Source organism: Danio aesculapii, chromosome 5, assembly GCF_903798145.1.
Source record: "Danio aesculapii chromosome 5, fDanAes4.1, whole genome shotgun sequence".
In the NCBI taxonomy this organism is placed as follows: domain Eukaryota; kingdom Metazoa; phylum Chordata; class Actinopteri; order Cypriniformes; family Danionidae; genus Danio; species Danio aesculapii.
Genome location: NC_079439.1, coordinates 47,764,378 through 47,792,317, shown reverse-complemented (window position 1 = coordinate 47,792,317; position 27,940 = coordinate 47,764,378). Strand labels below are relative to the sequence as shown.

At 34.9% G+C, this 27,940-nt stretch overlaps 1 protein-coding gene across 3 annotated transcripts in view; it reads left to right on the top strand.

Annotated features, from left to right (window-relative positions):
• The window catches only part of edil3a (EGF-like repeats and discoidin I-like domains 3a), a 338,241-nt gene that overhangs the window by 202,415 nt on the left and 107,886 nt on the right, over window positions 1-27,940 (top strand). For all 3 annotated transcript variants that reach the window (XM_056458380.1, XM_056458381.1, XM_056458379.1), the window contains one exon: window positions 23,797-23,978. In XM_056458380.1, coding sequence (XP_056314355.1) covers window positions 23,797-23,978 — 182 coding nt within the window. The remainder of the gene's footprint in view (window positions 1-23,796; window positions 23,979-27,940) is intronic.

The following is a 27,940-nucleotide window of genomic DNA, read 5'->3' as shown; positions in this document are numbered from 1 at the left end:
GTCATTGACGCCAGCTGTGCACGCTGACGCTGCCAACTCATTGGCATTTCATTGGCCCGTTTTTATACTCTTTCAGATGATTGGATTCTGACGAAATCCCCATAGTGGAAGTTTCCACATAGCATTTCCGTTCCCCCCCTCGGGGAACGAAGGGTTACTTTAGTAACCGTAGCGTTTTTTGTTTTTGTTTGTAATTCTTTTTTTCTAAATGCACTGATTTTTATTGACAATATGTTAGTATCCAGTTTAGCAGTTGTTTGGTTTACAAATATAAAATGTCAACAAAATTGTGAAGTACCTGGTGTCCATTCTTCATACGTGGATTACTCAGTTAGCTGGATTTAGTTAGTGATGATTTGACATGATCCAGGACAATTTTGTTTTTTCAAAAACTTATCCAAGAGTCGTTGTCATAGCAACAGAATTGCAAGCTTAAACCTGCCAGGAAACAGGGTTATTTTATATATTTGATTACATATTCAGCAGGATTAGATTGTGTCATTTCAAGCAGAGTTGATATTGAAAGTATGGTTCAAATGCTGATATATTCTTACAAAAGAACTGTATTAAATTAGGGAAAATAGCAATAATGTAAATGTAGCAAGCTTCAAACTCATAGTTCAAGGGATGAAGGAGGCGGGAAACCGGAGGATGTTTAAATACTTTAATAAATAATGCCTTGAGATGAAGAACCATTTAAGTTCATATTTCAAATTTCGAGTAATAGGATCTTTTTGCATTTGTATTATGAACATTATATTAAATATTTTTATTTTACTTGAAGACAGAAACTGTTCTCGCACTTTACCATCTCACGATATAAATGGATACAAAAAATAAACTCTGCTTGCCATAGTTTACATAGGACTGGTGGGAAATATGCATCGATACTTTAATAAATATGGTATTTATTTTGACAGGTTAACTGTTTCTGTCCGGTCTAGCATTCAGAGAGAGAGAGAGATCACATCACATAGACAGCTATTCCACTCACCTCTTTCGGTGGATTTTTCCCTGGTTTTTGTTCTCCACTTTGATTCAAATATGGTTTCCCAGTATCCCTCAAAACCTTCCTTTCATTTATTCATGTCGGCTCTATTCTTATTTGCCGAGGATTTGCCTTTTAATGGATATGACAGCAAGTGTCCCTTCTTCTTAGTGGACATAAACGTTTTTTTTTTTTTTCTGCGTGATGCTATTAATGTTAAAAAAATGCACGCTTGGTCAGGCGAAAATTTCTCCAAACTGTTTTTGTATATAAAGTTCACACATACAATTAATGTCACATGATTATCTCATGTTTTATTGTTTTGACTTATACGGTTGTTTGTTGCATGCACTCAAATAATTAAACATAAAACAAATGTACGGCAGTCTCCCATCACGACCGACTACCGCCAAACTGAAAGCAAAATAAAACAAGCTCCAGGTCTGATCCTCTCTTGTCATCACTCCTCCTTTTATCTATCCGGAGCTTCTTTCAATGAGACTCGAGACTGGTGAGGCGTGCAGGTGCTGCTCATTAACACTTGGGTCACCCACGCCACTCGCTATAGTAAAAATACTAAAAGTAAACTCATTTTAATAAAACAAAGACTCAGAAATGGGAGATTTTCAGGGGGGTTAAAGAAAAAAAAAATATTTTTATGACTAATATGTGACCCAGGACCACAAAAACAGTCTTATGTTTCATTTTAAATAATGTTTTAATAACAACACGTTCATTGAAAAGATGTCACCCAAGCTTTAATGCAGTTCCTTATTAGAGTATTAGAGTGGCAAAACCTTCGTTGCGACACATTTATAAACGCAACATTGACGACCTATGTCTCCAAATAATTCTTTTACTTGTTTGAATTACGGTTGGCAACACAACGTGTTGTCTCTCTGAACACTGTAACAGGTAAAAGGAGTCTTCGAAGCTATATCATGCATATTAATGAAGTTGCATCTCGTTCACAATAGAGCGCACTGATTGGTTAGAACCCAGACTTTCTCATGAATTAATGATGAAAACTCAAAGACGTCATTTTGTTCCGGCCGGTACAGACAGCCAATCTCCATGCTGGAATTTACACAATGATCTCATCGCCGTGACGTTGCTTCGAAATTTATTTTCAAACTGGAAGAATGATTTTGCTCTAAACAATGCATGCAAAAACAACCAATTTTCACTTTTTAGATAAACATATGCGTCCTAATAGTGTTTTTAGCAACATGGTACATATATATGACTGTCAACCCCTCAAAAAATGTGTTTTGATGTTTCGTAACCCTTTAATATACAATACACCAGCTGAAAACAATAAAAAAAGAATCAATAAAAAAATGTAAATTAACACTCTGGCCTGATGCTTTGATAGATACATTGTTTAAAATAATTGTCCACATTAAATTCAGGAGAACAGTAGATTCGGAGACATATTAAATCACAAACCATATTCTGCAGTTATTTTCTTCTTCTTATTTTTTTTTTTTAAGAAATGTTTACAAATGGACTGAATTTGCATGTTGTCTCTGCTTGCATAATCAGACCGCATGTTTCCGGACAGCGAAGTCTCCTGTGCATGTAGCGGCTAATGTGTAGAATATCAATGAATTGTGTAGTTGACTAATGACAGGATTTCTCACTATTTAAACTGACAAAGCATGCAGCTCGCAGCATCATGTCGCAGAGCTACAAGGATGTCAGACTGTATGACAAGTGATCTTGATGATCTGTCACAGTCAAATTTAAAAGGCCAGCGCTCTATTTACATTCCTCTGTGTAAGCTTAGACAGCTGCTATTGGCTCAAGTGTTGGAGGCATTAATTGATGTCTGCGGCAGCGTTTTCCCACCGAGAGAAAATCTTTCAAGCGATTGCCTTGACATTTACTTACGTGCTTATTCATCATGTCTACAACACTGCTGGCATGAGCATATTGTCAGGATGTTTGCATGTTTGCAGTCGCCCTCATGTTGACAAAGGCACTGAGTAAATTCATGGTTACATCTCTGTTGTAGGCAATGGCTTCAGGGTGTTGAATTACGTTTTAAACATGTGTTGAGTAACTAGACTTGTTAAAGGCTAAACTATTATTTTTGTTCTTTCTGTAAACAAATCATTTAACAGCTAAATGGGGATTTAATTAAATTTAGAAGAGTTTTGGTCTCTGTAAAAAAAAAAAAAACAACAACAAAAATTATTGCACTGTTTAATTTTTGATAGACTCTGAAATTAAATAAGCAATGTGTTCTCATTTTTACTAATTTCATTTGTACTTATTTAATTTTATGTTGTAAAAGAAGCATAACATTTTCTAAATAGTATTCCTTCTGCCCCTGTTTTGCCCAGTATCCAGCTGAAAATCATTAAAGGTGCCCTATAATGAAATTCAGGGTATACCAAGGCATGATAGTATAATAAAAGATTAGTATATGGAAATGAGCATACTGTGAAGGTTGTTGCTAGAATGAATATGGTTGCAGCCGGAAGTTAACGAGAATATTATTTATTAAATTTCCCATTTATTGTATTTAATTAACGTCTACCCCCACCCCAACCCTAAACCCAACTGTCAGAGTAACGTAAAAACAGTAATTATACCGAGTATTATTTATGTTATCTATTAAATTAACCAATAAATTGTATTTTTGAACGCCTACCCCCACCTTAACCCTAAACCCAGCCATCACAGTGCTGTAAAAATATTAATGTTAGAGTCATAAAAAATGCTGCTAAATGTATGTGCATATCGCACTTCCGACCAGCCGTGTATCCGATCTAGACTTTGGCTGTTTCTCAATATGCATTCTTCAGTGATCTTGCATTCTCTGTTCTCGTGGTCTCCCGAGTTCGTTCTGCCAAGGTAACTTGGCAAGACCAGTCTCCACAAGAATGCGAGTCCATTCTTTGCGTTCTAGCAATTCAGAAACAGCTTTTACTGCCTCAGACACCACTGTTTCCTCGTCCTCATGTAAATTCCACGAGTGTAAAACCCCGGTGGATAGCGGGCTAAACAGAAGATAAAACAAACTGTGACGAGACTCACAAGCCATGCCCTCCGCATGTGTATTCTCCAGAGGAAAAAAACATATATATATATATATGCGAATCCACATCTATTGCTCACTAAATTTAACATGCGAATGAAGTGGATTGGACACACGAATAAATCAAGCAAACTCAAAATGTTCACGCGTCTTTTTACATGCGAATAGCGCGATTTATCCATGCGTACCGTGTCTGGTGTGAACACACTATCAGTCTACATTAGGAGCGGCACGTCAGAGCAGAGCTTATCAATATTCATGACACGAGCTATATATGGTCAATCATGGACATTTTGATTCTATGTGTATTTTATTGAGCAATAAAAGTGCTTATAAAAACTTAGCGAAGCCATAAACCTACTATGTAGATATCAGAGAACCATTTAACTTATAAAACCAATGCAGTATATGGCATTAATTTAAATTCATTCATTCATTCATTTATTCATTCATTTCTCTTCGGCTTAGTCTCTTTATTCATCAGGGGTTGCCACAGTGGAAAGAACTGCCAACTTATCCAGCACATGTTTTACAAAGCGGATGTCCTTTCAGCTGGAATACAGTACTGGGAAACAACCATACATTCTTGCATTCATGCACATGCACTATGGCTTATTTAGTTTATAGCTTATTTTTTCAATTCACCTGTACTGCATGTCTTTGCACTGTGTGGGAAACTGGAGCACGGGTGAAACCCACGTGAACACACACTGTAAAAATGGCTGTGATTTCAACGGTAAAAAACTGTAAAAATGCTACAGTAAAAATCTGTAACCTGGTTAACAGTATGTTTCCTTCATATATACGGTGAATAACCGTAAACTGACTTTCCCAGAATTCCCTGCATGGCACATAACTTTTTATGCATTTTGTTGACATTAATATGGATCTTTTTAGTTGTTTCCCCATCAGTTATGTACATTAGAGATTTATGTTACATCTAATGTTGATAAACAATGTTTATTTCATGACTTTAATTTCATGCATGTTACCATACTGGTGTTTGGTAGCTGTGTGAATGACACTGAGCACGTTCTATAGCCTGTTACACTTTTCTGCTTGTGGGAAAAGTTATTTTGTGATGAGCATTGGTTCATTATGTAACTTTCTCATCACCACCTGCATATGACTGTGTTAACGTGTCTAACTGTGTAACAAAATATGTGTAGATGTTGGTCATTCAAAATGCAGATATATTACATCTATAAATTAATGAAATACGGTAGTTTACTGTAAAAATGTGAAATTACTTTTATGGTTTGTACCGTATTTTTAACCATAAAATATTGTCAACCACGGCTGCCACTTTTTTTGCGTAAATTGCAGTGCAGGGAGAACATGCAAACCTCGCACAGAAATGCCTACTGGTCCAGCCGGGACTCGAACCAGTGACTTTCTTGCTGTGAGGCAACAGTGCTAACCACTGAGCAACTGTGTTGCTATTAATTTGAATAAAATTGCTGTTTTATTGTATAATGATTTTCAAAATGAAGATCGTCAGTACAAATCTGTATAAAAGAAAGCCCTTTATTACTGAGAGAAAAAAGTCTTTCTTTCTTTCTTTCTTTCTTAGTGTTAACTAGGGCAATTGTCTATGATAAAAATCAAATTCATTGTTTAACACAATAATTGAAGCAGTTATATTAATTTGGGTTAAATTTATATTTGAAACAATATATTCCTTGTTTAATACTGAAGAACAAAAACTAAATATGAAATTAATGAATTCTAAATTAAATCCCAAAGTTGTATAGCTATACTTCAAAACAAGTATTCAAAGCATGACAAGCACGTCAGTCACTGAAATGTAATATTTGAATAAAATAGATTATGTTTATATTTTTCTCCTGGGAAAGGGAAAACAGTTGTCAGTGGAAATGAAAAAGAAAACAAAAACAGTTGTCAGGGGCACGAATGAAAGTTTATTGTGGAAAACAGCACAGGGAGATAATCCATCTCCTGAAAGAACATCCATCACTTTCATCAGAGTTTTGAAATCAATATTTGGCTGCTTATTTATTCCAGAAGGAGCTCATCCAGCCTCATAAACATTTATTCTCCGTCCAACCATTAGTCAATATAGTGTGCCAGTGAAAGTGTGGAGCTGGGACCATTGCTAGCATTCATATAGCCCAGCACATGTTTATAGTTGGGTGCCTATTTACCCAGTACAACGAGTTGGCTAGAACAAAAAAGGAACTTAGTGAGACCAGTACAAACTATGACAAAACTGGATGATTTAGAGAGGGCTTTTAATAATGTTTGTGCCTTTCTGTATTTAGCAGACTTAGTAAACGGCTGAAATTTGTTTGATGATATTAAAGTGCAAGAAGTGAAAACAGAAAGTGAGCAAACGAAACAACACAGAAGAAGAGCTGCTCAAATTAAACATACAGTGGCATTAGTAATAAATGTGCTGGGATAAGATATTTCTGTACTGTATGATGTTGTTCTCTCTTTTCATTGTTTTATAGCAACTATTGCAGTGGGTCAAGCACAAAAAAAGGGTAATTCACTTTCAATTTATAAATAACAGTGCTAATTCCGTGGAATCATATATTGTATATCGCCAACATATTTTGAAAGAATGATAGTAACTCTGGCCTACAGTCTGATTGTGAACAACAGGTTAGCTGAGAGTTTTCAGAAAGGGTTTTATATTCTAAGGACAAGCACATTTCTGTGCTTTTGTGAATGTTAAGAGGGAGTACGAGAGAAAAAAAAGAAAAGAAAAACAAATGTCCATTGAGGAGCCATTTCTGATTAGAATATTACATCTTAAAAGCAACCAAAAATTAATGGATGCTTTTGACAACTCAACACATATTTTTGGCTCCCCTCATGCATTGAGATATAAGGATTTGAGCTCTGAAAACACTATTAAATGATGTTTTTTGGTCAAAGGACTCTGCATTTTCAATTAACCCAACAATCTGGAAACCTAGTGCCATAATTTGGGATGATTTTTGCAGTATTTTACAGTTTTATCCCCCTATCATCCCATAAAGGTGTATTCCCGTATTTCTCCTGTATTTTTAGTTTTTCTCTGAAGGGTGGCAATAAATATTAAAGAACCGATCCTCCCTATACACAACATATACCGCCGAACCACCAGGGGTTGCCCCTTGCTCTTATATGTGAGTCTGTTCTGTGCTTTTGTTTTATTTAGGAATAAAAACACTTTGAAATAAATATAAAAATGGCGAGATTCCCTTTCCTTTTCATTACAGGTGCAGTCACCCCTCCTATGCAATCCTCAAAACAGTGATATAGGGCTGCGTGACTGTCAGCTGATGTGCTCCATAGTAATAAATATACACTGTTTTTTAAACAGATTCTGTACATGCGATTAGAAGCAGAGAGAAAGCCTGGGTTTTAGGTGCATGTTTGAACAAGACATATACATTCATTCATTCACTTTCTTTTCAGCTTAGTCCCTTTATTTATCCAGGGTCGCCACAGTGGAATGAACCGCCAACTTATCCAGCACATGTTTAACGCAACGGATGCCTTTCCAGCTGCAACCCATCTCTAGGAAACGTCCATACACACACTTTCACACTCATACACTACGGACAATTTAGCCTTCCCAATTTACCTGTACCGCATGTCTTTGGACTGTGGGGGAAACCGGAGCACCCGGAGGAAACCTACACAAACCACAGGGAGAATATACAAACTCTACACAGAAACGCCAAGTGACCCAGCCGAGGCTCAAACCAGCAACCTTCTTGCTGTGAGGCGACAGCACTACCTACTGCGCCACAGCGTCACCCCAAGATATATACGCATTATTAATTATAATAACACCTAAAGATGTCGATCTTCATGTGTTTTTTCCAACACAACTAATTTTGTCCTAAATGAGCACAAAAAATTAGGAAAAGCTTTCATTATAACATTAGATCTATGCATTTTTTTTAGTGACACCTCTGTTAATTAATGTAATCAAACAAAAAAATCCACATAAATGAGAGATTCATTAGTTGCCCTTTAAGCAGTATGTGTAGGTTATACAGTAAAGAAATGGTTAATGAGATTTGATAACTTGATTCTATTTCTTTATAATAATTATTAATTTTAATAAGCTAAACTGTTTGTTAATTTATTTGCTGCTAATGTATATTCTTTATTAATGGATGGGGGGGTGTTGGGGGGAATTCAATTCTAAAACATATCGGCAACCAATTTAGTAAGTACAGGATAGAAGTAATGTGTTCAAACTTGCGGGTGCCATTAAGAAGCCTAGTGGCTGCATTTTGTACCACATGACGACGATTTATATAGGATTGGCCAATACCCACATAAATTGAGTTACACTAGTCAGAGTGTGATGATACAAAGGCATGGAATAATCTCTCGAATTCCGCACAAGTTTATGGTTATTTATTTAATTTTTGGGGCTTAAAAAGCATTAATGCAGATTTTTGTCAGATGCAATTTCTCATCTGTAGTAGTGGTTTCAGGCTTACCCCGAGAGAGTAACCTAAATTAACTCATTGTGCCACCTGCTGTTTTGGATGAGGAAATGGTGCAAGTGCATTTATGAGAAAATCCGCCTGAATGCAATTGTGAGAAAATCAAGTCGAGAGAGTCTCAGAAGAGGCCAAGTGCCTCGCAATCATAACAGACATGTGTGCAGTTGCATACTCTAGTATTTGTATTTGTTCAAGGGTTACATGCAGTTTGTTGGATGAACATTTGTGAAATGTGATTTTCATTTGTTTTTGTTTTTACAAAGAGCCGTTTGCTTGTGAGCAGATTGTGTTTGTTTGAAAAATGTTGGATTTGTTTGTAAAATATTGTCACAAAGGGATGGCGTGGTGGCGCAGTGAGTAGCGCTGTCAACTCACAGCAAGAAAATTGCTGGTTCGAGCCTAGACCGAGTTTGCATGTTCTCTCCGTGTTGGCATGGGTATCCTCTGGGTGCTCCGGTTTCCCCCACAAAGACATGTGCTATAGGTGTATTGGGCAAGCTAAATTGTCCGTAGTATATGTGTGTAAATGAGTGTGTATGGGTGTTTCCCAGTGATGGGTTGTAGCTGGAAGGGCATCTGCTGCATTAAGCATATGCCTGTGAAATTGGTGGTTCATTCCGCTGTGGTGACCCCTGATTAATGAAGGGACTAAGATGAAAAGAAAATGAATGAATGAATATTGTCACGAAATTCACTCCATATTCAAAGCATTTGCTAAATTCAAAAATGTCAATGTCATAAATTGGAATAAACTGAGAAACTATTCCTGTGACAGACAGCACAGCAAGAGATTACAGTCAGAAAGTGCAGCCTGCTGTAATATATAATGACAATTGCATAATGAAGTGCATATTACGTGCTTCTAGGGTGACATAAGGCTTTGTTATTAGTTTCAGCAAGTGCTATTTTCTGGGCTTAAGATACTTGGCTGCACAGCAACCTTTTTCAATTGGAAGTTGATAATAGATACAAATATCCATGCATCTAAAACATGAATAATCAAACCTATTTGTCTGTATCCCTTTTAATCTTGACAAGTAGGAGCCAAATTCCTAGTTGTTCCTCATTAGCACAAGCAGCAGAGATTGAGGTGGACTTGAGCTCAATTTATGGATTATGTAAGTAGGTGTGCTGAGGAATGGATTAGCCTGTCATGCCGCTCTGCCTGTAGCATTAGTGATGGCCACTGTCTGTTGGGCTGCTGATGTATGCTGGAAGGTCAGTATAGAGGACCTGCTGGCAGGCAACTTATTCAAGATGGTAGATCACACACTGAGCCTTGTGTCATCGCAAGTCACAACTCTGCCAGAGAGAAAATCACAACGAGATGCTCGTACAATGATAGATAGACTATCTCTGGGAAAAGCTGCTAGTAATCTGTATGCTTTGCTTCACAATTTGCAAGTCAGAATTTGTGCATGAGTGTTAATAGGATGTATCCAGTAGTAGTAGTTTTTTAGGGTTTTTTTGTCAGTAAAGCATCGAATTTCCATCCACAGACAAGCAATGAGAGAATAAGTATTGTAATTGTGAAGATTTACAATACACACAACAATGTTTTAAAAGTAGTCAATGCTGTTCGATTAATAGTTCACATATCAGAGAGGTTGAAGTAGAGAGGACCAAAAGAGGACCACTGACATATCATAATGTATACAGTTGAAGTCATAATTATTAGCCCCACTTTGATTTTCACAGTATGTCTGATAATATTTTTTCTTCTGGAGAAAGTCTTATTTGTTTTAATTCGGCTAGAATGAAAGCAGTTTTTAATTAAAAAAAAAAACATTTTAAGGTCAAAATCATTAGCCCCTTTAAGCTATATATTTTTTCGATAGTCTACAGAACAAACCATCATTACACAATAACTTGCATAATTATCCTAACCTGTCTGATTAAGCAAATTAACCTAGTTAAGCCTTTAAATGTCACTTTAAGATGTATAGAAGTGTCTTGAAAAATATCTAGTCAAATATTATGTACTGTCATCATGGCAAAGATAAAAGAAATCAGTTATTAGAAATGAGTTATTAAAACTATTATGTTTAGAAATGTGTTGAAAAAAATCTCTCAGTTAAACAGAAATTGGGGGAAAAAAAACAGCGGGGGGGGCTGATAATGACTTCAACTGTATGTATATACATGTATGTATGTATGTACAGTATTAATGTATGTATGCATGGAAGGATCAACAGCAAGGTTATTATAGTTAACAAAAACAAGCAAAAAAAACAAAAACTAGAACTGAAATAACCTTTTCGTTAACTGAAATGAAAATAAAAACCTTTTTTTTTTAACCTAGAACTAACTGAAACTGTATCGTGTACATACAAAACTAATTGAAACTAACTAAAATTATAACAATAACATCCTTTGTTTTCATCTTTGTAATGGTATTTAATACTTTAGAAGTAAATCTATTTATTTTGCGCTGCCAGTTTTACGCATACCAGTTCTCCTCCAGTCATGGTCCTGCAAAACAACAACTGGACATGACAGCAACACAGTGACAAGCAGACACAAGCATTACGCAAGCAGACACTTACAAGCATTAATTTAACACATTTGTGTCCAGTAATGGCTTTTGTTTCTGTACTAGTGATCGTGATTGTGAATGAATTGTTCTTTTTAACCAGATCTTCTAAGTGAACCAATTGAACTAGTTAACCAAATCGAACTGAATATATCATGATTCGCGTCTCAAGATCAGATATGAGAATGGGATAGCTCATATTAATGTGCATGTGTGATTCAGTGAAACGAACACAAACAGTAAATGACAGCCTGCTGTGACTGAACTAATTTGAAAACAAAAAAGTCTAAACTAAATAAAAACTAAAACTAATGAAAAATCCAAAACTATTATAACCTTGATCAACAGATGCATGGGTGGATGGGTGAGAGGTTGGTGAATGGATGGGTGAAATGGATAGATTAATGGATGGATGAATGAGAATGGATGGATGAATGAATTGCTGGATCAAATGTATGGATAATGATAAATAGAGATGTAGATGGATGATTGAATAAATGGATGAATGGATGGATGGATGGATGGATGGATGAAGGAAGGGACGGACGAATGGATGGACAGACTCTAGCAGAGGGGAACTTAAAGCTCAAAGACGTCATTTGAGCACCATGCACAGGGAGGCAAGGTCTAGGAATGTCCCACTTCAAATAGTTGGGGAAAGCCAACCCTGAGGGAAAGAGAGCCATAGTCCAGGCTGATGTAAGGACTAAGAACAGAGGAAGACACAATTTGTGGAGTTGAGATTCCAGAGAGCCTGGACAAGGAGGGTTCCACTTTAAGGTGGGATGTATATACAGTATGTTCAATATTTGAAAACAAAAAAAAAAAGGTTTTCAAAAGATGTATGATTGTATATACACACTACTGGTCAAAAGTTTGGAGTCAATAGGATTTTTTAAATGTTTTAAAATAAGCTTATCCTACTCACCAAGGCCACATTTATTTCATCAAAAGCACAGTACAAATTGTAAAATTGTGAAATGTTATTGCACTATAAAATAACTGTTCAAAAGTAGTTTATCATTTAATTAAATCATTTATTATTATTCCAGTGATTTTAAAGATGAATTTTCAGCTTCATTACTCCGGTGTTCAGAGTCACATGATCCTTCAGAAATCACTCTAATATAAATTATTATTATTATTATTATTATTATTATTATTATTATTATTAATGTCTATAGTAATAAAAGCAATAATGACTGGAGTAATCATTTCATTTGAAACTACATACAATAAGAAAGCAGTTATAAAATTTTTCTATGAATTTATTTATTTTTACATTTAAACAATGCTTGATGAACAAAATAATTTTCTTGAAAAAAAAAAACATTTGACCACAAACTTTTGACTGGTAATGTATGTATCATGTGAAGCCAGCAGGGGCACTTAACCTGTGGTCCGTGTGGGTCCTAATCCCCCAGTATATTGAAGGGGACTCTATACTGTCTTTCAGATGAGACGTTACACTGGGAAACTGACTCTCTGTGGTCATTAAAAATCCCAGGATGTCCTACAAAAAAAAAGAGTAGGGGTTTAACCCTGGCATCCTGGCCACACTGGTGGTGGTTGATGAGATTCCCCCAATGTGTAAAGCACTTTAAGTGTCTAGAAAAAGCGCTATATAAATGTGAGGAATTATTATTATTCATTCATTCATTTTCTTTTCAGCTTAGTCTCTTTATTAATCAGGGGTTGCTACCGCGAAATAAACCCCCAATGTATCCAACATATGTTTTATGCAGCAGATGCTTTTCCAGCTGCAACCCATCACTGGGAAACATCCACGCACACTCATTCACACTCATACCAATTTAGCTTACCCTATTCACCTATAGAACATGTTTTAGGACTTGTGGGGGAAACCAGAGCACCCAGAGGAAACCCACACGAACACTGGGAGAACATGCAAACTCCACACAGAAACGCCAACTGACCCAGCCAAGGCTCGAACCAGCAACCGTCTTGGTTTGAGATGAACATGCTACCTACCCACTGCTCCAACATGCAGCCCAATATTATTATTAGTAGTAGTAGTATCTCTGTATGTATGAATGTTTGGGTTGACTGATGGACTGTGAGCTCAGAGCATAAAATTATAGGTCCTTTTATTCCAGAGGAGTCACATACATATTCAGCTAGTATATAATATACTATAACCATACTAGTCAAATAAATTGGCACTGTTTCCACTGGGCTAAAATTAAAACTCCACAGAGAAACAGCAGATCCACAATGATAAAAGAGCTATGTGCCATCTGTGAAACATATCTCTTTGATGTTAAAATTGTGAAAATAAGAAAATCAGTAGGGTATAAAAAGAAATGGCGAGAGAGAGAGAGCTACAGACAAGCAGACAGACAGACAGAGAGAGAAAAACAGAGGATAAGCTTTGAGTTTCTTTTTTTTTTGACATAATTGAACTCTGCATCTGCGGATTCTCCGTGAACAGAAATCTGTTGTGACTGTAGGTGTCATAAGTTTACTCTTGTGATGTGCCTGCTCTTTGATTCCTCACAAAACCGTCTTTGTGATTGAGGGATAAAAAGGGAAGAGGCAAAACAGAAACTTCTGACTCCTTCAAAGAGCACCAGGCAATTGAGATGAATCAGTCAGGAGCTATGGAGTGCCAAGCCTGGGTAAATATTAGTATTGAGCAGCCGGGGTAGAGAAAAGGCACCGGAAATGTCAGAGCCTAAATTGAATTGAAGATGCATATCAACACAGTGTCCTATGTGCATTTCTGAACAATCACTCCACCACTAGGAAAGTATTTGCTATGCGGAAGAAGAATGATCCTGAAAAATATTAATAGATGTATTTGTGGGGTTACAACCCCGGCAAGATTGTTAAATTACACAGAAATGGAGTGGAAAATGGGGGCGTGCGTGTTGGTATTGTGTGGTGATGCTGTGCATTTAGAGCAGGCTAGCCTTAAGAATATACACAACAACACACAAGATGTCATCATGCTCATTTTTTTAGATGTGATCAGACACTAGAATAATGCTTTTATCATCTCATGTAGCTGCAAGATGGCAAGTTCAAAAAGTTCAGAGAGATGTGCTGATGACTGAAAAAAAATTATGGATAAATATAGATTTTATTAATATGCAGTTGTCTCAGTTACGGTTGGACAAAAGTTTAGCTTTAAAGATTCTAATGCTAATTTCATGATTTACATCCGTCAACCGTTTGTCCTCATTCATAACCTTATCCATCCATTTTTACACTGATTACACTGTCTAATCAGTGCTTCCCACAGGTTTGAAATATACTTGCTGCGGTTGTAGCCGAATTGTAACACACCATTTACTTAGATCACATAAATAGTTAACTATATGCGACAAACAATTACATAATAAAATTTTTAACAATAATTTATTTATTATACACAGTTATACACTGTTTATTTTCAGTGGGTTAAAGTAAAAAAAGGCATCCACAATTTCTCTTACTTTTATGCTATTGAGGAGCCATGTGCACCTCCTGACAGATCAAATCTGCTTCTCTCTTTCTTTCAAGTTCAAAGCAAACTTGAAGGCCAAAGCATTTTAGATATGTATATAAATAGCCAATGTAATATATTAACATCATCAAATTAATAAAATAATCAGCAAATTAGAAATAAATGACAGAAAAGGGAATAAAAACAGACAATATCTCCAAAAATTATGGTAATTACAAGATTAAAGCCTGTAGAATATTTAAATAAGGCAAATGCTTTGATTAACCATATTTTGCAGCCAGTTTAGACCAGTCATTTTGAGTTGTTTAGTTTAAAAAATGAATTATTGAATGTTTCTCTCACTTTTGCCACTGTGCGCGCGCAGTCAGTTGTGAAGCCAAGCGAAAGTAGGCCTAAGTGAAAAGGTGATGCAAAAACACATAGGAACTTTAGAAAGCGCAAGCAAAAGTTGAATTCCAGACATTTTACAAGATTTAGAACCCGGGCCGACAATTTTTTTTAAGTCCCAAAAATAGGGATGCACCAATGCCGATACTTGCATCAGATATCGGTTTGATACCACATATTTTTGCTGGATTGGGTATCGGCCAGCTGGTACCGATCCAAATCGATTTTACGTGTTAGCTATATTCTGTGTAATTTATAAGCCAACAAAAGTCATGAAGGTAGCCTATAAGGCACTAGAAAGTTGTCATGTAGGCCTACTATATCCCAAATGTTCTGAAGCCATTCTATAGTGGAATGTGCAGTAAACAGATAAATATTCAAGTGGTTAAATTCAAGTTCAGTTCAGTGCTTCCTGCCGCCGCGCCTGTCAATCATTCTCCATTCATTCACAATTCAAGCTCAGAGTCGCGTCCGTTATGACATATTTTTTCCTGTTAATATAAACAATCATTGGAGAAATGCATTTAGTTTTACATTAAATGGGTTAATTTTGACCTGCAGCTAAGAGTTTATTGCTGTTTCTAAATCATGTTGCGCTGTGTCTGTTATCAGCAGATCACATTCACAACACTGGAGTAAAGAGGTTTGTTACCTGCTCTTCACACACAAAGTAGGCCTACCTGAAGTTTTAAATTAGAAAAGGCTCTAATACATTGGACAGATCCTCAACGTACTGATTTCTCCCCTTTGTGCTGCTAAGTTTTAAAAGTGTCCGCAGATATCAAAGGGCTGCGCACTGTCTCAGTGATGCATCAGGCGCTTAATTCACGCACCGGCTGTGCAGACGTGACGTGCGCCGCTCTGTAAAATTATTCTCTCATCCTTCCGACTGAGTTTATTTTTCCGAGGGAAAGATTTTCAGTACTGTGAATAGTTTGTGAATCCTGGCTCATTGTGGTCAAAGTAGTTGATTAAAATAATAAAAGTGAAACTGACGGGCGCAATATGGATTGTCATTAACAGAAACAGGAATGTTTATTAAGTAAAACTGGCCTCAGACGTTTAGTTTAGTCTGTGTCAAACCTGCAGGAAATTATCAGCCTTTGCTAAATGGTAACGGTCAATAGTAGTCGCCTATTACAGATTTTAAAGAAAACTCATAATATTAAAAAAGGAAACACAAGCTGGACCACTACAGGTCAATGTCATAAGAAATGCTTAAATAAAGTAGCCTAGTTTACAGCAAGCATCATGTTTTTAGTTAGATTGTGCTGTCTGTCATTTACAGTCAGCCTATAGGTCTGGAACTATAGAAACCGTAAAAAAAAAAACTAAAAAAAAAACAAAACAAAAGACAGCACACTATCAGGATTGGATCTATATTGGTCGATACTCAGAATTTTAGTATCGGGATCGGATCTGTTCCAAAAAATAGTATCGTTGCATCCCTACCCAAAAATGTGCAGGTCTCTGTGGGTCTGCAGAGCACGTGAGACTGTCTGTGGGAGTGTTGACAGGCCTCGTGCACACAGAATGAAATGGGTAAAGGAAAGAAGATAAGATTTTCCAATACTTGATCGCAGATGTTTGGTTTTTGGGCGGATACAAAAAAAAATGTAAAGGATGTTAATAGCAACACAAAAGAAATGTCACTATATATACACAACCGGTCAAAAGTTTGGGGTCAATTTTTTTTACATGTTTTTTTATTTAATTTTTTAAAAGAAAATTATTCGGTTCATCAAGGCAGCATTTATTAATATAAAAAAGTTAAATTGTGAAATATTTATTGCTATTTTTAATAACTGCTTTCTTATTGTATGTAGTTTCAAATGAAATGGTTACTTCAGTCATTATTGCTTTTATTACTATAGCCACTAATAATAATAATAATAATAATAATAATAATAATAATAATAATAATAATAATAACAATAATAATAATAATGATAATAATAATAATAATAATAATAATAATAATAATAATAATAATAATAATAATTTATATTAGAGTAATTTCTGATGGATCACGTGACTCTGAAGACTAGAGTAATGAAGCTGAAAATGTATCATTAAAATCACTGGAATAAATTTTTAAATAATAAACTATTTTTGAACAGTTATTTTACAGTGCAATGACATTTCCGAATTTGTACTGTATTTTTGATGAAATAAATGGAGCCTTGGTGAGCAGGAGAAGCTTATTTTAAAACATTTAAAAATCCTACTGACCCCAAACCTTTGACCGGTAGTGTACTTGGGCAGCCGTTAATATACCTGGGCGGCCCGCCCAAGTAAAGTCTATATGTGGGAAGCACTGTTGTAATGTTTAAAGGTCTTTCTGCCATATATCCTAGAATGAACTGTTGTGTCATAATAGATTGTCTGCATCCTGTTCATCTTTGAAAGATGTTATTTTATTCTCTCTGTCTGGGAAACAGTAGGTTGTCTAGCATTTGGCATTCTGTTTCCCACAACACTGCATTTATCTCCTTCTGTATTCTGCCATTGTCATATTTGGGTATTGTTGTCCTCCTCTACACTTTCCTTTTATTCCTCTGTATTTTTCTTGTTTGCTTTTCCTATATGTTATGTATGTGAACAACCAACAAAGTTCATGTTGCTTTATTCTGAAAAGTGCATCCTGAATAATCCTTCTCATGGCTCTTAAGAGGGGAGGTAATGGTGAAATGTCTTTGGATATCCTGATGTTAAGTAAACAAACTCACAAACATCCTCTCTTTCCCAGAAGGCTTAGAGGAAGTTGATGTTAAGATGATGATTCAGCATTCCGGTATTGATTTGTAAGATGGGCGACTAATTACTGGAACCTTTTTAAAATGGGAAAAGACAAGGTTCGCTTGCAAGCTGCATAATGAGTGATGTTTGATGGAAGGATGGAAGGGCTAAAGAGACTCTGAGTGTCTTATTAATTCCACTGGGGGAAAAAGATGGAAATGTAGACTTGTAATGCACACTGTATGTTCACCAGATACTAACATTAAAAGGTTATTTTTAAAATGAACTGATGCTTTTGTTCAGTAGGGATGCGTTAAATTGATCAAACATGACGGCAAATACATTTTCTTGCACTTTTCACAGAGTTCTGTACACTCTTTGGGTTTTTGGGTTCATAATGTTTCCTATCAGCTCCAAAGAAATTGAATTTGCTTTTGTTACTCAAGTAAACATAGGAACAGATCCCTGTCCACACAATATTCTCCTCATCAAGTGTCCTCATCAATATAATTATTATTTTTTTATTCTGATGAGACTACAGAGCTTTCAGCACAAATTCTCGGTACCAGACAGTCCTTCATGGAGGACCAGACTTTTGAGCGGACTGTGATATTGAATGATACACTCTCAGGAAACAATTGTACAATGTTGTACCAAAGATGGTACAAACTCTTGTCACTGGGGCTGTACCCTTTTATGGAACAGAATTATACCTTAAGACAAAGAAACAAATTTGTACCATTGCAGTTTGTAACTTTAAGGACGTGATTTGTACCATGGGAAATTAAAATATTACCTTTGGTTTTTAAAACCTGCAGATACAATATTGTACCTTCATCTAAGGTACAAATCTGATCCATGAAGGTACCACTACAGTAACAAGACACGTTGTACCTTAACAGTGTCAAATATGTTCCTTCAAAAACTATTTAAAGGCATTTTGCTATATTTAAAATGTGTAAGTTTCATTCATTCATTCATTCAATCATTCATTCATTTTCTTTTTGGCTTAGTCCCTTTATTAATCTGGGGTCGCCACAGCGGAATGAATGCCAACTTATCCAGCACATGTTTTATGCAGCGGATGCCCTTCCAGCTGCAACCCATCACTGGGAATGTGTCAATTTATTTTCAGTAATTATAAAATATTAAATACCTTTTTAAACAATGTTTTTTAAAACTTTCTTTTTGTGTAAATGCACCTTTTCCATTTACAATAAAGAATAAAAATACTTTAACATAAATCAAAAGATCTGTGTTTTTGTAATAATTTCCCAACACTTTTCACACAAAGGTTACATAAATACATTTTCCCATGAACAATATAAAACATTTTTTTTCTCCAATTTTCACACAATACCTTTGTAATCGCTCACAAAGTTCGTTGAATTGACTTAGTTTTACAATAGAAATAGAATTATGCAAAAGTATTGTAACGAGATATGCACAATGTTTGATTAGTTTTACAATACAAAAATATCTGTATGAACACTTTGCATTTGCTGGACTTTGCCAGCTCACTTGCGTAGTGGAAAGCAAACGCCAAAAGGTGCAAATATCTGATAAATGTATTTATCAGAAAATGCTCACCAAATGTTTTTTTTTTAAATGTCTTAAATGTTTAGTTTACAATACCTTTTGTTTTGTTTTACCAGTTGTTTTGTATTATAGAAATTAATAATTAATGTTTATGAGTATAATAATGTTTCTTTAAACAGATGCTTTTAAATGATGATTCATGTTTTAATATGGAAATTATTCATAAAATCACTTTGCCTTTCCAGTAATGTTTATTTTCATAGATATTGTCATAAAAAAAGGATTTCCAACACTTATGTACCTTTTCTATGCGAACAGTTGTGTACCTTCATTTGAATTGTACCATAAAAAGGTACAGAACAGCATCATAAGAGGTTTTTCTGTATAATATAAGGTACAACTTTTACAATGCTACAAAACTGTTCCTAAAGGAACATCATTTGTTTCCTTTTTTCCGAGAGTGTATAGTAAAGATCAAGTATTTAAATAAAAAAAAAACGTTTCTTGTTATGGCTGAAGGTTTCAATCATCATCTGGACAATCTGCTGTCAGAGGGTTTAAATCACACTGAAAAAAATGTGTTGAATTTCATTCATTCATTCATTCATTTTTTGGCTTAGTCCTTTTATTAATCTGGGGTCGCCACAGTGGAATGAATCGCCAACTTATCCAGCACATGTTTTACGCAGCGGATGCCCTTCCAGCTGCAACCCATCTCTGTGAAACATACATACACACTCACTCACACTCATACACTACGGGCAATTTAGCCTTCCCAATTCACCTATACCGCATGTCTTTGGACTGTGGGGAAACCGGAGCACCCGGAGGAAACCCACGCGAATGCAGGGAGAACATGCAAACTCCACACAGATGTTCGAACCAGTGACCTTCTTCCTACTTACTGTGCCACTGCGTCGCCCATATATACATATATACATATACATACACTTTTTTGTTCTTTGTTGTTCTCTTGTCTCTTTTTTTTAGATTCAGGTGGATTCCAGTTGTAAGACATGTTACCATTAAAAGTGTATGTCTTATCTCTGATAAGTTAAAACTCCTATCTTGTTGAGGTCATTGGCAATATTTCAGCTTTGAGAGATTGGAGTATGTTTACACGGAGATAGCAAGAGACAGATGAGAGAGGAGAGGTTAGCTTTAAGGCAAGAAGCCAAAAAAAGCTAAAAGTGATGATTGCAACCAAAATAAAAACTGACTTTTTTGACACTGGTAGAATATCTAATTGCGTTACATTTCCTTGGAAGTCATGCATCTTTAATTAAATGTTCACACAGCTTACGTATTTAAGCATTAGCAGACGTGCGGTGTCTGAAAACAGCATGCTGACTTGAAAGCAAGAGACATGCCCCTTAAAACCTCTTTTTTTGGAAGAGAGCCTTGAAAAGAAACAAATCACACCTTTCAAGGTTGAAGATTACAAGAGCATGGAAACATGTTCACGTGCGGCTTGTTATGAGCTTCAGTATTTTGAAAATGAGAACACCAAGGCCAATATTTCCCTTAATGAAAACAACATGCAAAATGGGATTCCTGCTGGTGAAATCGTGTCCCCAGGTGGGACTGAGGAAATCAACTCAGAGGCTGAACGAAAGGGAATAATGTTTTTTGTAACGGAAGAGAAAAAGACAGCATGTCCATTAGAGAGATTTGGTGAAGGATATAAGCAAGGATAGCTGTTTTCAGAGTGATTGCAGCAAGGTTATTATAATTTAGCATTTTTAAACTAATTTTTATTGCAAGGTTATTTTTACAATTGCTTTAAATTTAAATGTATTATTATTATTTTAGTGTGTCATTAATGGTTTCTGTAGTTTTAGTTTTAGTTAGTGAACACGTTTTTATTTAGTTTCATTCATTCATTTTCCTTCAGCTTAGTCCCTTTATTCATGAGGGGTCACCGCAGAGCAATGATCTGCCAACTTATCCAGCATATGTTTTAGCTTATTCAATTCACCTAGAGCGCATGTGTTTGGACTGTGGGCAAAACCGAAGCACCTGGAGGAAACCCATATGAACAGACTGAGAATGTGCGTAATCCAGCAACTTTTTTGCTGTGTTGAGACAGCGTTAACCACTGAGCCACCATACCTCCCTATTTAGTTTCAGTTAGTTCTTAGTAGTTAGTTCTAGTTTATCAAAGTAAACAGAACATGTTCAGTTTTGATCAAAGTACAGTTTAATGTTTGAGTAGCTTACATTAACTGTTGTGCAAAATAATAATAAATAAATAATTATTTGTTTGTCCAGAAACTGAAGCGAAAATCATAAAAATGAAACTTAAACCAATAAAAGTAAAATGATAACTAATTTAGACACATTTTCTTATATCAAAGATAACATATGTGTAGATACAACTACACAATATGTAAACACAACTAGCTTACATTTTTGGTAGATGAAGAAGACTCAAAACTTTTATGTTGAAGATGTTTTTGTAACCATGTACTTGACTGAATTGACATCTACTGTTATTTCTTTAAACAGCTGCAGATCTGATTTTCCACCACATACAGTTGAAGTCAGAATTATTAGCCCACCACCCCCCCCCCCCCCCCCTTTTTTTTTTTTTTTTTTTGTTTTTTTCTTTTTTAAATATTTCCCAAATGATGTTTAACAGAGCAAGGACATTTTCACAGTATGTCTGATAATAATTTTTCTTCTGGAGAAAGTCTTATTTGCTTTATTTCAGCTAGAATAAAAGCAGTTTTTAATTTTAAAAATCCATTTAAAGTTAATATTATGAGTCCCTTTAAGCTATATATTTTTTCGATAGTCTACAGAACAAACCTTCATTATACAATAACTTATAATTACCCTAACCTGCCTAGTTAACCTAATTAACCTAGTTAAGCCTTTAAATGTCACTTTAAGCTGTATAGAAGTGTCTTGAAAAATATTGAGTAAAATATTATTTACTGCCATCATGGCAAAGATAAAATATTAGAAATGAGTTATTAAAACTATTATGTTTAGAAATGTGTTGAAAAAAAATTATCTCTCCGTTCAACAGAAATTGGAGAAAAATAAATAAACAGGGGGGTTAATAATACAGGGGGGCTAATAATTCTGACTTCAACTTTATGAGTGCTTATGAATTCTGAAAATGATCATTTTTTTGGTGATTATAGTTTTAATTCATGTAGTTTATTGGTAACCCTTTTTCATTTTTCTTTATTTTAATTTTCAATTTTTTTATTTTGTTTGTTTGTTTTTTTTAACAAGTTTTCATTTTTGTTTAGTATAACCTTAATTGTAAAACGGAAACAAAGAAGGCAACTCTGAAATGGTCAAATGATGTTTAAGAAAAGTGAGATAAAGTTTAAGTAGTACATTTTTAAAATAATTTAATGAAATATCTAACATTTAACTGTTTATTATTAGATTTTTTATGATGTTATTAAAAAAAAAACAATTGTAAAAAAATACAAGAACCATTTATTCTATTATTTTAATTTATAAGTGAATATAATGATATGAAATTTTCTCTTTATTTGTTAAGTATATTATCCACATATTTACTATAATTAGTACATTAATAATAAATAATAACAATTTAAATTGTATATTATCTCCATTTGTATTATGTTTTGTATATTTCTACACAGTAAAACCTAAAAGTCAACTTTATCAAATGAAATGAGTGTAGTTAACTCAAAATTTACAGAAAGTTTATTCTATTCTTTTAAAAAGAGTTTTGAACTCAGTGATGAGGGTAATGAGTTAATTAAATACCTCACTACTTCAACTTAAATGGAGTAAGTTCACAGTACTCATACAGATTAGTTTTTTAAATGGTTTGTGGCAATCGCGTTCCTCAAATGTTTGAGTTGCCTTAACTTATTGAGTTTTACAGAACTCGGTTTTAGTTCTCTTCATTTATCGTGTTTTACTGTGCTCAAATTGCTTATTTTACTCGAATGGATTAAGTTCACAGTACTCATTTGGATTAGTTTTTGAACATAAATACTTTGTTACAATCGGTTTCCTCAAACTGTTTAAGTTACCTTAAGGTTTGGGGTTTTACAGTGTATATGTTTTGTACAAATGTTTTGTGACTGAAGTAGAAACAGATGCCTATACAAAATCTGTGGACGAAGCTTTTTAAAGTGAGTTTAATTGTATATTGAATCAAATCAACTGTAACACATTTTATTATTATTATTATTATTATTATTATTATTATTATTATTATTATTATTATTATTATGTATTTATTTTATTTGTTTCATGTTCTGTCTCAATCTATTAAAATAAACCTACCATAAAAAAACTATTGTTTAAAAATACTACTACTACCACCACCACTACTAGTAATAATAATAATAATAATAAAGTTTATATCTGTGTAAGTCAGCAAACTTTCCACAAAATCAGTTTGGGATCAAACTGTTTTTTTTTTTTTGTCTGTACTTGTGTCTTTGAACATCAAGCATACGGCGGCTTCACACAGAGCACAGAAATAATGATGTGCAAATAACAAGTGTATACCAAGAACTGTTGTTTCTTGTGAAAACTTGTATCTGTAAAGTTGAGACACGATTTCTTTGTCTGTGCCTTGTAAGTGTAATCTCTCCATTTGTGTGTTTTGCACAGAATGTTCTGGTCCACTGGGCATGGAGGGTGGCATCATCTCCAACCAGCAGATAACAGCCTCCTCTACTCACCGAGCTCTCTTCGGCCTCCAGAAGTGGTACCCCTACTTTGCCCGGCTGAATAAGAAGGGTCTGGTGAACGCCTGGACTGCAGCCGAGAATGACAGATGGCCCTGGATTCAGGTAACAGATTGACACCAGCAGATTAAGCCTGGATGAAGATCCATCAACAGGAAATGAACCTGTAGTTTTGGCACAAAATATTTTCTTCTGTTGGCCTGTTTATCTAAAAAATGATGCTCATCGGTTGATGTGTTTCTTCCAATTTTGCATTGATAGTTTTTAGTTTGTTTGTTTGTTTGTTTTTGTTTTAACACAGTAATCAAAAACATCAATTTTATTATACATAATAATATTATTATTATTATTATTATTATTATTATTATTATTATTATTATTATTATTATTATTATTATTATTATTATTATTATTATCATCAATGTTATTTTTTTGTGGCTGTTTTATATTTATATTCCTATAAATATATCAATATTGTTTTTTAATTATTATTACAATTTTTATTTTTTTATTTATTTTTCATTAATGCTTTTATTTTGTGGCTGTTTTATATTTGTAGTTCTAAAATTATAATTATAATTATAATTATAATTATAATTATTATTATTATTATTATTATTATTATTATTATTATTGTTATTGTTGTTGTTGTTGTTGTTATTAGTATTATTAATAATGGTGTTATTTTGTGGCTGTTTTACATTTGTAGCTCTATTATTTTTGTATTATTATTATTATTATTATTATTATTATTATCAATGTTATTATTTTGTGGCTGTTTTATATTTGTAGTTCTATAAATATTATTATTATTATTATTAGCATTAGCATGAGTGTTATTGTTATTGTTATTATTAATATTATTATTATTATTGATATTATTATTATTATGGTGACGCTGTGGCACAGTGGGTAGCACGTTCGCCTCACAGCAAGAAGGTCGCTGGTTCGGGCCTTGGATGGGTCAGTTGGCATTTCTGTGTGGAGTTTGCATGTTCTCCTTGTGTTTGCGTGGGTTTCCTCCGGGTGCTCCGGTTTCCCCTACAAGTCCAAAGACATGCGCTACAGGTGAATTGGATAGGCTAAATTGTCTGTAGTGTATATGTGTGTGAGTGAGTGTGTGTGGATGTTTCCCAGTGATGGGTTGCGGCTGGAAGGGCATCCGCTGCGTGAAGCTGTATTTATAGGTTTCGCATTGTGCACCTCCGCAGACTGCGCGCGCACCTCGTGAAACAGACGAGGCTTTCATACTTCCCTCGTTCGCCGTTGTGATATTCTTTAAAACGACAGGGAGCGGTCAAAATAAGCTGACCGTAAAGTCAAACAGAAAAGTAGAAAGTTTGCAGAACTACGTCATATCATTAATATTATTCAATATTTAAAAAAAAATTTTTTTTTTTTTTTTTTTATAAATTAAGGATTTTTATTATCATTCAATATTATTTTTAATCAAACTTTGATCCATCACTTGCTTTTGTTCATTTCCCGGACAGTTTTACCTATTAAAGTGTATTAAAATATTAATGACAAGAGAACATGGGTTGCTCTAAATATATATATATATATATATATATATATATATATATATATATATATATATATATATATATATATATATATATATATATATATATATATATATATATATATATATATATATATATATATATATTTATTATGGCAAGAATAAAAGCAAAAAAAGCACACTTACTAAAAAATACTGATTTAGCCCACTCCACAATTCACACATTACTGTCTGGCAAGTTTCTGTCCTATACTTTTGCTAAAAATGCGATAATGGTCCAACATTTCCGACCATTATCACCATTAAAGCCTAGAAAAACAGGGCATCGGTATATTGTAAACTGATCTGTTCAAACATTCCTTTCCAGTTAGAAATAATTTGTTCCTTAAGAATAGTTTTGTAATTATTAAATTGTTTTAAATTAAAAATTGTAACATAAACATCAGTGTAAAACCTACAGTATGACTGGTGGAAAAACATATTTCTGTAATTGTGTACCTGGGTCTCCACTTTTGCCATGGTCTCTTTTGGCTTTATCAAACTTATCCCTCAGGTTTTTCCAAACTTTTTCACAAAAAACTTTGCTCCTTCCTAACGGCTGTTGCAATTTCTAGCCAAGAATTATTGATCATCTGGTTATCTCTATGATCGCGGATCATAAAGATGTCTGTACAAGCATACCTGTTTCAGACAAAATCTCTTCAAAGTGGTTCATATTCAACTCAAATCAAATGCCGCAGCACCGCGCGCACCGTTCGCTCGAGTCTCAGAAAAAACCATGCGCTCCGCCAGCTGAAATCCTGTCGCGCGCACCTACAGCGAACCTCTGCAAACTCTGCAATGACGTTACATTCGCCGCACGCACTTCACCCAATTCACCTATACCACATGTCTTCGGGCTTGTGGGGGAAACCGAAGCACCCGGCGGAAACCCACACAAACACTGGGAGAACATGCAAACTCCACACAGAAATGCCAACTGACACAGCTGAATCTCGAACCAGTGACCTTCTTGCTGTGAGCCGACAGCACTACCTACTGTGCCCCTATAATATTATTATTATTATTATTATTATTATTATTATTATTATTATTATTATTATTATTATTATATGAAATAAAAGGTGTACTATATAATATACTTTACTAAATTGTCACAAAATAAGGCACAGCATTATGGTTTTACTAAGTTTTTGTTTCACAAACATCAAAACATCATAAACTCTTTTAGAAAAAAAAAAGAACTGGGTTATTTTACCCAATTCTGGGTGTAATTCGGACTAAACCAACTGCTGGGTTCATTTTTTCATAAAATGATTAAGTCCAAATTTAACCCAATGTTTGGGTTAATCCATATTTTACTCAATTTGAGTTTAAAAATTAAGAATTTCTTAGAGTGTAACAATTATTGGGGTGGCTTCTGTGTAATTATAAACGGTATAATTATAATAATGTGTTGATCACCAGAAACTTGTTGCTTGTACTTTTCATAATCTAACATGCAGGTGACATGTTGTTTTTATTTCTTTCTATTTTTTTGTGTCTCGTTTGTTTGTTTTGCTTTCCTTCAGCAGGGAAACTGTGAATTTAATGGGGTCTCTCTGTTACACACTCCAGGAATCAAAACAATGTTTTTCTCCTTGGGCTGCAAGTCTGATTTTATTCACAAAAGCCTTGTACGTTCACAGAACCGCTTCCTGTTAGTCCATTACTGTTAATTGATGTCGACACAAACTTACATCTTTGCGTATCAATCCATATCTCAGAGTTTTCCTCGCTGGATGCTTTAGTATTCATCTGCGGTTTCTTCAGCAGAGTACATTTGATTGATAATGCAGACAATCACACTGGATGGAAGTCTCAGTCCATTTACCTCTAGTTTTACGATGAGTAGCCTCACGTCAGGCTCAGATTTATCCTTTAAATGCTTGCTTGTAAAAGACAGAGAGAATGAATTGGATCCTTCATTGAATTGATATTCCGTGGCTTCTCTGAGCAGGCAGTGTAGTGTAAAACTCTGACCTCTTTGAGGAGCCGAGATGAAATTCAGCTCAAGAAATGATAGGGAGAGTCTGACTGCAGAATTATGAGCGTAACAAGTTAACCACTGTTTGTGCACCGCTGGCTGCTCGCAGGTTAAGAGCGAGGATTATAGGTGGAGATATAGAGAGAGCGAAAACAGGAGACAAGGAGACGAGAGAAGGAATAAGGGAGAAATCTGAGGCATTTAGGGAGTTTGTCTGACTTTAATGATGCCACTTGGGATGGAGCTTTTGGTGCTGTGGATCTGCTGGGTTACAACACAGTGAGCTGTTTTAGAAAGATCAGACTGGCTTGAGGCCTTCTGCTGCCGCATGACCTCGCTTCAGCTCTAATCACTTAAATCAGAGGTGACTATGGTGTATTTGCTTGTCTTTCTCTCGTTAACATGCTTTTTCTTCACTGTCGTTTCTTTTCTGTCATGGCAGTTCACCTTAGTTGTTCAGTCTTGAAGCCTTCAGGTGCTGCAGGTGGTGAATAAAATAACATGTTCGCACTCCAA